The sequence below is a fragment of the Pipistrellus hanaki genome (genome assembly GCF_964339955.1).
Source record: "Pipistrellus hanaki genome assembly, chromosome: 4".
NCBI lineage: Eukaryota > Metazoa > Chordata > Mammalia > Chiroptera > Vespertilionidae > Pipistrellus > Pipistrellus hanaki.
In genome coordinates, this window is record NC_140506.1 from 89836528 (window position 1) to 89852779 (window position 16252).

Here is a 16252-nt window from a genome sequence, read left to right on the forward strand (position 1 = left end):
AAAACAAGGTGCAAACTGCCATTCTCTGGAGCATTATCTCAATCTGTTGAGATTATACTTCCTTCCTAGCACTTGTGGACACTTTAGCTCAAATAAACTCACAAAAAATTCTTCACAGGTTTGAATCTTTCTTATGTTAACACATTTTTTAATAAACATTAAGTATATTACTTTAAATCAGTGATTTCAACACTGTTGTGCCACAAGAATTTTTAAAACATTCAATACTTGACTATTTAGTCAAAGGCACTGACCTCTTTTTCCTTAGGTTGTCAAATTAAAAACAAAAACAAAAAACTGACAACAGCCAACACAATAAGAGCTATCTGGTATGAATGAATCAAAATTATACCAATTTTTTGTCAGATTAGAAAAAAAATATAATATTTTAGTAATTAATTTACTTATTCCATGAGATGAGAAAAGTTGAAAATTGTTGTCTTAAATGAAGCTCTACAGTCTTTTTCCTCACTTGATAAGCCACAGATTTATTTATTTATTTTTATTAAGGTATTAGATGTGTACATATCTTTCCATTGCCCCCCCCACTAAGCCACAGATTTAAATAGTTTAAAAATTAGCATATAGCATACACATATCTCAAAATCAGTAAATTAAATATATGCATTATCTTAGTTGGGTATAATACTTTGCTATGCCAAAATTTAACCAGTCCCCTAAAAAGGGAAATATAGATTGCTATAAATTAAAGTTAAGTTTTTAAACAATATAAAATTACAAACTAAAACCAATAACATAAAAAGCTATTTCAACTGGTTTGCTGAATTACTTTTTTCTTATTTAAGGGAAAATCTGTTCTTTTAAAGATAAACTAAAAAACAATGTTATAACCTTTTGCACTAAAGCAAAACACACAAACCTTTCTATTAAAAGGATTTGAGGCTTAACAAAAATGAACTGACACTTGAAAGGCAGAACTTAATGAGACAAGTCTATCTGGTGGCCCTGATTCTAGAGGCAGAGCAGGTGAGGTCCCCGGGCTGGGAGGAAGCCTTTGATGTCCCCTGAGTAACTGGCTGCTGTCCCCAGGTGCTGCCTCCCCACACATCTAGGACAGTAGCTGACAGTGGGCCAGTCACCAATATCTCAAAAGAGCAAGACACATTGAGAGCAGGTACAGCTAAACGGGGGAAGGAGTAAAGAAAGAAAAAAACAAAAGGAGATTGAAAAGGGTGAAAGAGTAGTGACATGGGAGAAAGAACAACAAAAAAGAACAGAAAGGGAAGGAGGGTACAAAATGAGAGGGAGGAGGGAAGGAAATGAGAGAGATTCCAAAAAATCTGAGGAACATGCTTGAAAGGCTCCAATGACTTAGACGGTGTTTTGCACCACTATCATCTATCTATAGTCCCGGGGAAACACTGTCAGTGAGGAAAAGTTGGAAGAAAGATGAATTATTGGTGAGGAAATAAAAGTCTAAGTCTACTTAAACCAAGAAATGAAAATATGCTTGTTTCCACCTAATTTATGGCAAGGCACAGATCTTAGGAGACCAAGTCTTATGTAACTTTTACCATCTGGATTTACTTACTTCGCCTTAAATTCCAAGAAGCTATAAAAACTGAATGGAAGTTCAAGAATTAAGCAGTTTTCCAGACATACTGAAAGCAGTAAAGAAAATGAGTTTAGAGGTGTGCTTGTTTGAACATTCTGCAGTAGAGAGAGCCTTATTCAAGGCTTCTCCCACTGCCTGAGGGTTAATATCACTGACAGTACATTCTCTCAATCTGTTTGAACTTTCAAAGACAGCTTTCTGCTCATTCTTTGGTTCATATATACCTGACACTCTGCAGAGTCTGGAGTCGCTTCCGGTTTCTTTCCAGTTCTAATTTCCGCTTTTCAATTTTGGCTTCTAAATTAGCTTCGTCAGAGGCCACGTTATTGAGCAGGTCTTTCGTCTTCTGAACCTGAGCCTGCATTTAATAGGAAATGAATGAGACAATGTCCCAATAAGAACCTCCAACTCAATATTTCTCAAATCCTCTGGCACAGCAATACCATGCTAAATAAAAACAAAAGTAAGCAAACAGAGTAAACCTTCCCTCAAGTCATTATGTAACCGACTGTTCCCAGAGGGAACATCACGTAGGCCCAGACAAAATTATTATTCTTTTTTCCCCCATGAGAAGAAGGTGTTTCTGCCAAGGGAAACAAATAAAGATGGAAAGAACATCGTCCTAAGCAGAGTGGAGAGAGGCCTGAGATCTCCTGGCCTGCTCACTTGTTTATAGACTAGTTACCTATCATTCTGAATTGTTAGTCTGCTTTTATTTACATCTTGTTCAGGCTACTCCCATAGTTACAAATATCGGACTTCCAGAATGTTATGGGGGTAGGCATACGGTTGACCATATGGAAAAATATATGCAGGTTATGATTATTACAATAGCTTTATTAACTCAAAAGAATATCACAATGGCACAGTGCACTTAGGTGCAATCTTGCAAGTGCTCAAATTGCTGGCCTTCAGTATTTACACATTCTTTTTTTTCTTTTTTTTCTTTTTTTTCTTTTTGATTTTTTACAGAGAGGAAGGGAGAGGGATAGAGAGCTAGAAACATCCATTAGCTGCCTCCTGCACACCTCCCACTGGGGATGTGCCCACAACCAATGTACATGCCCCTGACTGGAATCGAACCTGGGACCCTTCAGTCCATAGGCTGGCGCTCTATCCACTGAGCCAAATCAGTTTTGGCATATTTACACATTCTTGTAGTCTACTTGCTATAGTCAAGCACATTTTGTCACTGAGTTCTTTTATCTACGTTTGCCCATTCCTGTAGGCACACACAAGTATGGCTTTATTTAGGAGGGGACAAAAGGAAACATTAGCTGGACCTTGCCTGCTGGGATTGAGAGAGTTCCTTTTTTTCTCTCCCTGGCCACTGAACCTTGACTACCGACTACAAGAAACAGGGAAACCACTCTGAAGTCAGACAGAAAGTGGCAGTATATACCAGCCACTGGCAGGGTGCCTTGGCAGCAGTGGGCCAGAGGCTCTTGGGTGAGGGGGGCTGAGTAAGAAAATAAAGGGGATGAATGATCACTGATGAAAACTACAGGCCTCCCTGTCCTTTCGTAAAAGCAAGTTTATTTGAAGCAGTGGTAGAACGAGTAAATGCAGTGTGTCTTCACACATATGTTGTCTGGGAAGCTGGCCAGGATGGGGTCTATGTATGATAATATCTGACATATCAGAATAATGCCTGAAATACAATAACCGAGTGTGGAACTGCCTCCCCAAGTTCGGGCTCTCCGACTGCCTTAAGTTCCTGATTGCCAAGATGGGGCTCTCCCCTCCAATACTTTGCACATGTGCGGTGTACCATACAGTATACTGCAGGTCTCTGAAATGCTATGGGGTATACAAAGAAATCACCTAAGGAGACCAGGCCCTCTCCACAACTCACAGAGACAGTATGTATTTGGAAGCAACTACTTTCATTGATAATGAATTTATGGTTAAGTTATTTTTGTCTGAGACACCTAACCATTTCCAAGATGCTTTCATGGAAATACTATCACTAAACATCCATTTGCTGCAAGTGCTTTAAAAATACCAGCAGAAAGCTTCAGGTCAATATGGCAGCATAGGTACTCAAATCCTTACCAACAACATCAAAATTACAACTTAACTGCCCTAGTCGGTTTGGCTCAGTGGATAGAGCATAAGCCTACAGACTAAAGGGTCCTGGGTTCGACTCCGGTCAAGGGCACATGCCTGGGTTGCAGGCTTGATCCCCTGAGTGAGGTGTGCAGGACGCATCTGATCAATGATTCTCTCATCATTAATGTTTCTCTCTCTCCCTTTCTCTTTCTCTCTAAAAACAATAAAAATGTGTTAAAAGAAAATATATAAAATTAAAAAAAAAAAAAGAAATATCAATGATGAGAGAGCATCCCCTCCAGGAAATCAAGCCGGCAACCCGGGCATGTGCACTAAATGGGAATCAAGCCTTGACCTTCTGGTTCATAGGTCAATACTCAACCAGCGGGCTGAAATAATATCTTAAAAAGTTTTAACTAAGTAATAGACTGTGCGCTCATCTGGCTGTTCTATTTTTTATATATATGTAGTGCTAAAGGCACATTCATGCCATGTTAAATTTATTCAGCCAGAACAATGACAAGCACAAGAATGTTATCATGTCAATTTTTTTAAATTTAGAAGCAATCATGAACTTACAAACAGCTGGAGTATAATACAAAGCAGTTCTTTCTGGACCTAAGTGAGTGAATTGCTGACCCGATGCCCCGTCACTTTTAGCTGCTTTGTATTATATGCCTCACACCCACCCGTCTGTCCTCATGAAGTCCTTAACAGCAGAGGTCACCGCTGGCATTTAGCCTCCTTCGGTCTGGAATGCCCTTCTCACTGTTGAAGAGTACTAGCCAGATAATTTATAAGATGTCCCCAATTTGTCTGTCTGATTAGCTTCAGGTTATGAATCTTTAGCAGAAATAGCACAGATATGACATCATATCATGTGTGCATAATTTCGAATTGTCCCATTACTAGTGATGTTCACTTTGATCACCTGGTTTAAGGGGGTGTCTGTCAGGAATCTCATGTGAAGTTACTCTTTTCCCCTTTGTAATTAATTGTATTTTGTGGAAGAGCTACTTTGTGATTTGTTGTTTTTTGTTAATACCAGAGGATATTTTTTCCATTGATTTTCAGAGAGTGAGAGGGGGAGAGACAGAGAGAGAGAAACATCAATGTAAGAGAAATGCATCCATCGGCTGCCTCCCGAATGCACCTTGACCGGGTCAGAGAACTGAGCCTGCAACCAAGGTACTTGCCCTTGACTAAAATTGAACCTGTGACCTTTCAATCCGCAGGCCAATGTTCTAACTAACCACTGATCCAAACCGGCTAGGGCTGGAATTACTTTGAAACTATGTGAAAAACTAGCTGTCAATACGGTATATTCACTTATTTTTTTTTATATCAGTGAGAACCCATCATCTCCCGTTTCACTCAATGGTCAATAATCCATTACGTTATTTATTTATTTTGTTCTTAAACTGTCCTCATTTGGCCAGGGGAAGCCTACTCAAGCTGGCTTCTGTGTCCTTTTCACAGGTCCCTTTCATTCTTGGAGCACTTCCTTGCTATCTGGTACAAGATCTTGCACTTCCTGTTCTTCTCACCCTACTGAGGCTCTGGAATCCCATGCTGGGTCTCCCAGGGAGCATTACCATTTTATAACAGGGTCATTTTTTCCCCCAATATATTTTTATTGATTTCAGAGAGGAAAGGAGAGGGAGAGAGAGAGAGAAACATCAATGATGAGAGAGAATCATTGATTGTCTGCCTCCTCCAAGTCCCACAATGGGGATCGAGCCTGCAACCCAGGCATATACCCTGACCAGGAATTGAACTGTGATCTCCTGGTTCATAGGTCAACACTCAACCACTGAGCCATGCCAGCTGGGCTATAGCAGGGTCATATAAAAACCTATCCATCTGAGAATGTTGTACAACTCTCAGCAAACTGTTTTATGCCTATCCCTGCCCGTGCCTACTGAAAAAAGTGATCCTAATGACTAAATACCTACTTTATGCCAGAGACTATATATGACACGCACCACTGTAATGAATGCTCAAAGGACCCTATGTGGCCATTCTCCTCATTTTACAGATCAGGAAAGGGAGGCTCAGAGAGGTTAAATAACTTGCCTAAGATCCAAATAGTCTGAATCTAGAATGCCCCTCACTATCTGCCTTCCAAATGAATGAGCAAATGATAATTGACCAGTGATCATGCTATTTATTACAGTGATGTATAGAATTAAGGAAACCTAGAAATTATTTAAGGCACAGCAATGAGGAATTGGTTAAATAAAGTATGAAGAGCCCATAAAATAGAGCATTATTTACTTAAATAATTAAAAATTTTAATATAAACTATTAAAATTTACAAACTTTTAGTAAACATGAGCTGTTCGTATTTATAAGAGGAGAAAAGTAAGTGAGCTAAATATTCTAGAATGTTCTCTAAATTTTTCATTTCCTTACTAATATATCCTTCTTTTGTAACTAGGGCTAGCTTTTTGTTCTGCCATATGGAGGCAAGATATCTATTAATCCTCACCTAAGGATATTTCTTCTATTGATTTTTAGAGAGAGTGGAAGAGAAAGAAGCGGGAGAGAAAGAGAGAAATATTGATGTGAAAGAGACACATCGATCGGTTACCTCCTGACAGGGGCTGGAGATCAAACATACAACCCAGGTACTTACCCTTAACCAGAAATAGAACCCACAACCCTTCAGTGCACAGGCTGATCTCTATTAGTGAGCCACACTGGCCAGGGCAGAAATCATATGTTTAAGGCACAGGCACAAAAACATTACATAAAGGCAAAGTAATCTTACCAAAATATCTTTTATTGCAATTCTCATCACTTTTTCAGTCTCATTTATTTCCAGAGGTCTAGCAATTGCTTCTGTTCTCAGTTCCTATGGAAAACAATGAAATAAAATTACATATATTTTCAGAAGAGGAATTCTCAAAACCAATTTCCAGATCTAGAAACAGCTTACTGGCTGGTTCCTAAAGGTTTAATTAAAATGTAGGTCTCTGATGCAAAAACCTTCCAACCATCACCTTCTCCAAACGTCTCCTGTAATTCCACTGCCCACCTGGCCTCCCTCTGCCCACCTGGCCTCTCTCCCTCCGCCCACCTGGCCTCTCTCCCTCCGCCCACCTGGTCTCTCTCCGCCCACCTGGCCTCTCTCCCTCCGCCCACCTGGCCTCTCCCCCTGCGCCCACCTGGCCTCTCTCCCTGCGCCCACCTGGCCTCTCTCCCTCCGCCCACCTGGTCTCTCTCCGCCCACCTGGCCTCTCTCCCTCCGCCCACCTGGCCTCTCCCCCTGCGCCCACCTGGCCTCTCTCCCTGCGCCCACCTGGCCTCCCTCTGCCCACCTGGCCTCTCTCCCTCCGCCCACCTGGCCTCTCTCCGCCCACCTGGCCTCTCTCCCTCCGCCCACCTGGCCTCTCTCCCTCCGCCCACCTGGCCTCTCTCCCTCCGCCCACCTGGCCTCTCTCCCTCCGCCCACCTAGCCTCTCTCCGCCCACCTAGCCTCTCTCCCTCCGCCCACCTAGCCTCTCTCCGCCCACCTAGCCTCTCTCCCTCCGCCCACCTGGTCTCTCTCCCTCCGCCCACCTGGCCTCTCTCCGCCCACCTAGCCTCTCTCCCTCCGCCCACCTAGCCTCTCTCCGCCCACCTGGCCTCTCTCCAGTGCTAAGGCCTCCTTTTCAGCTACAGGTCCCAGGTCCCCACAGCACCACAGGCAACTTACCATCCCTCACTTCTCCTAAATTTGCTTCTTTACTGGCATTCTGTTTAGGGGACTCCAAAACCAAGCTTAACTTGCTGTCTGAATCACCTGCCAGCCTCTACAATCTTTCTTATGATTAAGGTCCTCTAAGTTGACTATCATTGAAAACTACAACCAATGAGAAAAGTGGCCTTCGCCCTGCCCCTAGCATTAATCATGGACCAATCAATAGAGACATTTCTATCTATCATATCAATACTGGGAGCTTCTTAAATATGGACTTTTAATGGGCATGCAGTTATGAGATGCCTGAATCACTTTATCTCACTCTTGTCTCGTGCTTCTTTAACTCCACAGTGCACCTTATCTCCCCATTGGTAGAAAACTTATCGAGAGAAGGGATTAAGACTCACTCAAGGCTCAGTGCCTTGGCTGTGGGTGGTTTTGTTCCTCAATGAATGTTGGTTCAGTGTATGAAAAACAAATACTGGCTAGGGCATCTTCCTCAATCACGACTGCACACAGAATTTGAGAAGGGTCTCATGGCTTCCATGGTAACAGTTCAGCCACTGACTGTTTCATCAATTCATTACGGAAAGGTGCTAAAGGGTCCCTAGTGAAATCTCACAATGAAGCCATCACTCTATTCCACTGACAAATCGCAAGTGACCAGCTCCTGTCTCTGGGTCTGTTATGAACATGTATAGACATGTGCACTATGAACAGAAAACAGTGAAAGCCTGAAGTTGCCCCATTAGTTATCTAAATTAGACATTAGTGGCAGTTTTGTTCTGCCAACTGCACTTTAGCAGGTGGCAGCCACTATATCAAAAGCAGGCATGGTGACCTGGCATTCAACTCTCCCACTCTAGTCTTCTCTCCTAGGGCAGAAATGAATGGCAAGAGGAAAAAATACCATAACACTATAGCAGCAATGCCAGAACACAGGCAAGGAAGTGAGAGAGAGTGGTCATGGCTGACATACCTGATGAGAATGGAATAAATTAAATGTATATAATTTAAAAATGTTAGATGAGAGTATGTGTCCTTCAAGTGCCATAAATCCTTACAGGTAATAACTAAATAATATTCCATTTCTTCTTAAACCAGTGGACCCCAAATTTTGCTGCACTCTGGAATCACCTGGAAATCTTTAAAAACTTGATGCCGGGCTCTCACCCCAGACATTCTGACTCATTGGTTTCTGGGAAAACCTGGACATCAGGTGCTTTAAAAGCTCCATAGGAGCTCTATGGAAGTCCTCCAGAACCACACTCTTAAGTAGCTCCTTAAATATGATGGAGCATACTCCTCGCATGACATTAACTAGAATAGGATTGCAAGTAAACTTAAACTGTTAACTTTAACTGATCAGTAGCGACTGCCTAGATTACTGGTTCCCAAACTTTTCTGGGCGTTAGAATCACACAGAAGACTTGTAAAATCCCCGATGCCCAAGTCACATTTCATACCAATGATATCAAAATGGAAAGCCAGGCATCCGTAGTTGCACTGGGTGATTGCATTGGGCAGCAAGGTTTGGGAACCATCATGGTTCAGAAGAGGATTTTGTTGAGAAGAATGTTGAGGCTGAGTTCACCAAGAAAAGCACCATGATCAATAAAGTATGACATGGACAAATACTACTATGTGGCACGTCTTAGTAGCATGCCACATACTAGTATTTGCCATTCCTGAACTAGAAGTCAAAGTTATTAAAAATAGACCAGTGCCCACTGAAGCAGGAACAGTAGCAAACACTATATATTACTCTCACACATTGTATCATTTAATCAGGTACAGTTTAATAAAATCAGAAAAACAGGGGCAAAAAAGAATTGGAAAAGAAATCCTTGAAAGTCTGCTTAGCTGAGAAAGTAATTAAGTCATCTGAGCACTGCTTACCCTCAACTCTACCTCCTTGCCCAGCAAGTCATACAGAGATGCTCCTTTGTAGGTGATTTCAGAAGCAAGCTGCCTGGCTGCTTTCAAATCTGCAATCTGGAAGGAGAATATCAAAAACAGGAACCTCAGTGACAGGTTTTTAATAGGCATTCAGAAATAATCAGTCTGATAGCAATTCCACCTCCAGTCAGAATACATGTCTACAGAACACATTTTCCACAAGACATATCCTTACACCCTGTGAAAGAGAGCTCAGAGGATACCAGTTTAGGAAACACTGATCTAAGTACAAATTAGAACAACTTCGGGTCTCTTTAAAAACCCAAATGTCAAGTCAAATGCAATTGACTTGCTTTCTATTTGGACTAGGTCACTACAGGGGGCCCCTGCCGTGGTGAGTGACAGGAGGACACACTTCCTAGTACAGCATCCTGATGCCTTCTGTCCCCTCATTCTCTGCCTTTAGACTGCACAACATGACTGCTGGAAGGATCAAATGAGTTAACATGCAATAGAACCCAGCTCCCACAAGAGTGGCAGCCATTGCTATGAAGAGGAGGATGATGATGATGATTTAGCATCTATCCCCGTGCGCAACTTCTTTTTTGGGATTTGCATGTCACCTCTTCTTCCTCGAATATATTAAATTTTCAGAGTCCAAACAAACGTCTCCCTGCTCTGCTCATGCTCCTTCTCCTAAACAACAAATCCCCAGTGTCTCTTTTTAAAAAAATATATATTTTTTATTGATTTCAGAGAGGAAGAGAGTGGGAGATATCAAGATAGAAATATCAATGATGATAATCATTGATTGGCTGCCTCCTGCACCGACCTCCTACTGGGGATTGAACCTGCAATCTGAGCATGTGCTCTTGACTGGAATCGAACCCGGGACCTCCAGTCACCAGGCCAATGCTCTATCCACTGAGACAAACAAGCTAGGGCCCCAGTGTCTCTTTTTTATTATCAAATCATCAGCAATGACTCTCAATATTCATTCATAGCTGTCTTTCTTTTTATTTCCTTAGTCTTCTAGGATTCTGTTCCTGCTAGCTCTACTTCTCCCTCCTTACTAGCAACAGGCTTTTAGTAAGTAGTTGAATTATTTTATTATGACTTCTGCTTCTATCCAAATGCTGATGAGTACAAAACTGACAAACGGCCCTCATTCAAGGAGTAAGAAAAGCAGCAGTGCGATGAGTATATGACATGTTCCATTTCAGAGTGAGAAATACACATTTCATCCCTCCCTACAAGCCGCTCACTGTCCTTACCTTTGAGCCAAGATCAAACTTGAATTTGCTGATGTCGTCCTCTCCTGCTTTGGAGCGCTCCATCCCTTTGGTCTTCATGGCATTGTAAAGGACAGAGGTGATCTTCAGAAGTTCTTTCACTGCATACCCATCTGCTTGATAAAGCTTCTTAGTATTGAGTTTTATATGTGCTTTTGTGGCCTATGTTCAGACCAAAACAAATAAACAATTTAAGGCCTTTTCCATGTAGAATCTAAACCAAATCTCATGTAGGTAATTTGAAAATGTCTCTCTGAACAATTGGGATATAACCTGATTATAATAAGAATCAAACTTTCAAGTGACTCATACATTGCAAGCGGGTGTGTAAACTTGATATAACCTTTTCTTTGTTTTAATTGATATAATCTTGATGGAGAGCAATATGATAAAAGACAACACAATTACAAATACATATATCTTTGACCTAGCAATTCCAATCCTGAGAATTTAAGAGATGGATATAGTAACAAAATAAATCAGATGCATATAGGTTATCTGTTACAGCATTACTTCAAAGAGCAAAGGTTATAAACACCTAAATGACTATCCATATAAATTATATAAATTGTGATTTATCCAGGCAAGCAATGCTATTCGGGTGTTAAGAGAGAATAAGAAGTTCTATATGTATTTGGAAAGTTCTCCAAAATGTATCATTAAGTAAAGAAGCAAGATTCTAAACAGGCGGAAACTGGTTTGGCTCAGTGGATAGAGCATCAGCCTGCGGACTGAAGGGTCCCAGGTTCGATTCCGGTCAAGGGCATGTACCTTAGTTGCAGGCACATCCCTAGAAGGGGATGTACAAGAGGCAACTGATCGATAACTGTCTCTCATCGATGTTTCTAACTCTCTATCTCTCTCCCTTCTTCTCTGTAAAAAATCAATAAAATATATATTTTTTTAAAAAGATTCTAAACAGTATGCCACCATTTGTGCCAAAAGAAGGAAAAGAATTTATAACCTATTTGCTTACATATGCATAAACTCTGGAAAATATTAATAGTGATTACTGGGAATGGAACTGGGCAGAAGGCAGACAGCATAGAGGATAAGAAACCCTTTTAATCTATCATTTCATGATGTACAAAAAAAAATTTTTCTGAACCATGAAATATGTAATCTATTAAAAAATAAATTAAAATCTTAACAAATACTGAATTAAAACTAAATACTTTGCTGGAAAAAATGGCTTTACAGAAACCTGTTAATAGGTTTAGAAACTTGAAAGAAGCCCTAACTAGGACTTCTTTCTTTCTAACATATTTAATTTTACAACTCCATCAAATAAACACGAACTAACCATGAACTGGGCAACTGACTTAATAAAGAAAACTCGGTCTTGTTCCGTCTCAACATCAGAAGGTATGTCAGTCTGAGGTTCATACCTATGAGAGAGAGCAGACAGACACAGAGAAGACACCAGTTAATTACTATAAAGTCCAGAAAAAGTAAGTGGGCAACTGACACAAGAAGCTCTCTGAGTCCCATGAGAAGTCAGTAAGATTAAGAAAGACTTCAAAAGCAGCACAAAATACCAAATATCTAAGGGAGCAAATCCTCACCCAAGAATAGGTCTAACTAACTTCAAAAATCAAATTTGGGGCTCAGCTTACAAAATTAAATCTCTCAGATCTCAAAGTTTAATTAAAATAATCAGAATGACTACTTTGGCTGACAGCCCTTAACCCAGAGCTAACCAGTTTGCTCTGAGAAGCAGCAGAGTTGTTGGAATTTCTTTCTTTCTTTTTTCTTTTTTTTTATGGAATTACTTTCTTTATGTTACTAATGACGGGCCAGGAGTCGGCAGACTGCAGCCCTTAGTGTCTTTCTGTACAGCTTGCCAGTAAGAAGGGTTTTATATTTTTCAAGGGTTATAAAAAACAAAACACAAGTACAAGAGAGATCTTGTGTTGCCTGCAACACCTAAGGTCTTTGCTATCTTCTTCTTCTTCTTTTTTTTTTTTTTTTTTCATCTTTTTAACAAAAGTTTTCCAACCACAAATGTTAGATACTGGGTTTTACACACAAATTGAAATTGAAATTATTTCTAATCTAGTGTATCCATTTGAGAGTGTGGGAGGTACCTTGTCACTCCCTGATGAAGGTGAGGGAATAGAGAGGAACTTGGACCCCAGAGTCTGCTTCTTGCTGAGAAACAGTCTCCCTTTACCACTCACTGATATATTTCTATTCCCACAACACTCTCTAAAAATCAATTGACGCCCAGACCGGTTTGGCTCAATGGATAGAGCGTCGGCTTGGGGACTGAAAGGTCCCGGGTTCGATTCCGGTCAAGGGCATGTACCTTGGTTGCGGGCATATCCCCAGTAGGGGGTGTGCAAGAGGCAACTGGTTGATGACTCTCTCTCTCATCAATGTTTCTAGCTCTCTATCTCTCTCCCTTTCTCTCTGTACAAAATCAATAAAATATATTTAAAAAATAAAAATAAAAATAAAATAAAAAAAATAAAAGTCAATTGACTTTTTACAAGGTTACACCTAAATCGGTCAAACTCAAATTTTATTGAACACTTCCTTTAGCTTCACAACAATAATCTGTTTCTAGGTGGCTAATAAATAAAATTGCGTATTCATTCTTAGACTGCAGTGAAGTGCAATTCTAACCTTTTCACAAGCCAGAGAAGAACTTCAGACACAAGCCCAAAATTTGGTGTGCGGAAATTTTCCATAGAAATGTGTCGAGGGTATCCCAAGGCTCTCATCATCTCTGTGAAATCTGTCCAAGGAAAATACAATTCAGTCAACTCATTGTCCAACAACAACTAGTTAACTTACTTTCTCTGCCTTCCCTTCTTATTCCCAATCTATTGATGGTTTTAGGGACTATTTATCAACTCTCTAAGAGGGAAATAAAAAAGTAGTTAAACTTAAAATAATCTGCTTCCTGAAAAACATTTAGAGTGCCCTGGGAGAAATTGAAGCTGTACATTACAATGGGATTTAGAGATTGGGTGTGAATTTAATTTCTCTTTGATCTCTCTCTTGAATATCTTATCACTAAAAATGAGAAATACCTGGTCTTATAAAATGTCATAAATAAAAATATTTTAAAATTTAACAGTGACATTATGGGGGGGGTGATGGTGGTAGGGTAAAGTGCATGTTTCTGAGTTGTCTTTTTCTTTTTCTTTTAGTGAGCACATAGTAACTTACTAACAAAAATTTTAAAGATGAGTTGCGCTGTATCTAGAAAAATCTTAAAAGAGAATAGTTGAACTATAGAGCACTATTTAGATTTATTATAAAACAGATTAAAAAACAGTAATACTAACACTCTTTGATACCAGAGGTTGCTGTCACGAAGCTTTAGCAGAACTTGGAAATGAACACAACAAACGTGTTTGAGTTCCAACAATATGCCAAGATCTATACCACATGTGTCAAACACAAGGCCCGCGGGCCAAATCCAATACTCAGTGTGCTCAAGGCTATTTAATGTCTGTCCTCGCTCTTCTTGACGGTAGATGTTCAAAATGTCCCAGTAACAGTCACAAAGAAGCTACCCGGACATCAGAGATTAGGTGGGATTCCACCAGGCCACAAAAGAGAAGGCACGAGCAGAGAAAAGAGCAGCGGCACTGAGGGCCTCTGTCACTGTGTTTTGGGAAATCTGAATAGAGCGATGGAAAATAAAGCAGCAGTCTCCCTGTCACAGAGCCAGGCATTGCCTAAATACCTCTTCCCACTGAGCAGTTCTGTTCATTATGCAGCAGAGTAAGATTCTTACCATAAATAGCACAATTGTATAGCATTCGTTTAATGTCAAAATGTTCAGAAATCCCCTCCTTGTACACTCTTCCCAATACAACTATTATACCTTCAGTGTCCCCTAGCAGAATGCTCTCTCTGAACTACCAGGAAAGAGAAACTTGTCCCTACAACATATAGTCACCAAGAACCTTCAAATCCCAGAGGGAATAACTCACACTATGGGGTTAGTAGGCATATTAACAAAACGTGATGATGCATCTTCCTGTATATTTACATTGTAGAAAAAGAGCAACTCGTAACTGAAAGGAGTAATCTTTAATGGTGAAATTCCGGGTACCAGCAATTTAGTTAGAAAATTGGCCTTACAGAGCACACCAAACTGGCAATCCTGCTGCCAGTTAGCTCAACTGCTTCTGATTCAGCAAATGACACTGTATAAAGGGCAAGAGATTTTTTTAAAATTCTCACTTGAGAATATTCTTCACTGTTTTTAGAGAGAGAGGAAAGGAGAGTTAGAGAGAAACATGGATTGGCTGCCTCAACCAGGCTCGAACCCACACACTAGGTATGTGCCCCGACCTGGAATCGAGACCACAACCCTTTGGTGCACCGGGCGATGCTTCAACCAACTGAGCCAGCCTGCCAGGACAAAAGGCAAAAGATTTTGATTCACACAGCACTAAGGCCCGATCCTTGGTTCCACCCAGTTCTGGCTGTGTGGCCTAAAGATACGTTACCTATCTGGGCCTCAAATTTCATCCAGGAATTATACCACCTACCTTGCTGTTAAAGTGAGGACTAAAATAAGATAGTGAATGTAAAATGTAACTAATTCTCATACCCATTCATCCACTTCTCCAACCTTCTAGCAAAGGCATGTGGGTTCCATTTCCCTCATCAGCGCCTTTAGAAAGTTTGAAGGCTTTGGAGTTTAGACAACCTGAATTTAAACTCTAGCGCCAACTCTTACCACCTGGGTGTGTCCTCTCTGTGCCCGCTCTCTCATTTCCAAATACAAAAGCGTGTTTAGAGGAGAAAAAAAAATGCACACACACTACCTAGAAGATTGTAAATATTCACACAAAAAGTGTCAGCCGCAATTATTATTCAGCCGTCCCCGTCCCCCTTCCTTCGGTTTTATTGTTCGTTTCTCAAGGTCCTAACCTAACCCAGCCCCAAAACGGTTTCTGCGTTTTCGAATACGGTAGCGAAGTGGCTATACCAATCAATTAATAGCAGATAAAATTAAAACTTCAGTTCCTCAGCCGCACTAGCCACAGCCAGCGGCAGATACAAAACTTCCCATCACCGCAGAGAGTGCTGAGCCAGAGCCGGGCGCTCTGCTCGGGGCGGGGGCGGCAGCGGCCGGGAGGGGCTCGGCGGGGCCCAGGCGAGAACCCGGGGGCCGGAGCCCCTTCTCTCGGGAGGCCCGCAGGCCACAAGGGACAGGGTTGCCTTACTGCGGAGGTCGCGGAAGGTCATGGCGCTCTGTTCCCCACCAGCCCGGGGTCTCCGCAGCCCCCAACTCGGTGCTGAAGGGTCTCTATGGCAACGCACGGAGCTCCCTACGGCGCGCAGCAGGGGCCAAACAACACAGGAGGCGAAGCGGCCGGACTGCGCGCGCACGCGCAGGAGAAAGGGAGGCGGGTTTGGGGATGCCACAGGAATAGAGGACGGAGGTGCGGGATTACCGCCCGACGGGGAGATTCAAACCGCAGGGCATCTCTCTTGCAGAGAAACATTTGACACTGGCTGGCACGTTCTAAGCACCTACTATGTTTATGAAACTATGCTAGGCGTCCTACATACTGCTTCCCATTTCCTCCTCAATTCCTTTTTAAAGAATGTACGGTACTGTCACGAAGCTGGGTATCCCTTGCCCAGCACACTTCTCTCTGGCGTGTGTAAACTGCTAGCTGTGAGTGCGTCAGAAGCCCCCGAAGACAGACCGCAGCTTTATAGGGCATAATCCCGAACTTCAGAGGGAATGCCAGGGTTGACCGCGGTATCGCG

At 41.6% G+C, this 16252-nt stretch overlaps 1 protein-coding gene across 6 annotated transcripts in view; it reads right to left on the bottom strand.

Annotated features, from left to right (window-relative positions):
• The window catches only part of CLUAP1 (clusterin associated protein 1), a 33015-nt gene extending 17190 nt beyond the window's left edge, over positions 1 to 15825 (bottom strand). For all 6 annotated transcript variants that reach the window (XR_014794882.1, XR_014794883.1, XR_014794884.1 and 3 more), the window contains exons 1-7: positions 15700 to 15825; positions 13133 to 13244; positions 11808 to 11892; positions 10487 to 10666; positions 9213 to 9308; positions 6402 to 6485; positions 1801 to 1934 (exon numbers count right to left, since the gene is read on the bottom strand). Coding sequence is in view for 1 of the 6 variants with exons in the window: in XM_084882415.1 (XP_084738541.1) it covers positions 1801 to 1934; positions 6402 to 6485; positions 9213 to 9308; positions 10487 to 10666; positions 11808 to 11892; positions 13133 to 13244; positions 15700 to 15721 (713 nt within the window). In the remaining 5 variants the exon portion in view is untranslated. The remainder of the gene's footprint in view (positions 1 to 1800; positions 1935 to 6401; positions 6486 to 9212; positions 9309 to 10486; positions 10667 to 11807; positions 11893 to 13132; positions 13245 to 15699) is intronic.
• Positions 15826 to 16252: the final 427 nt, after the last annotated feature.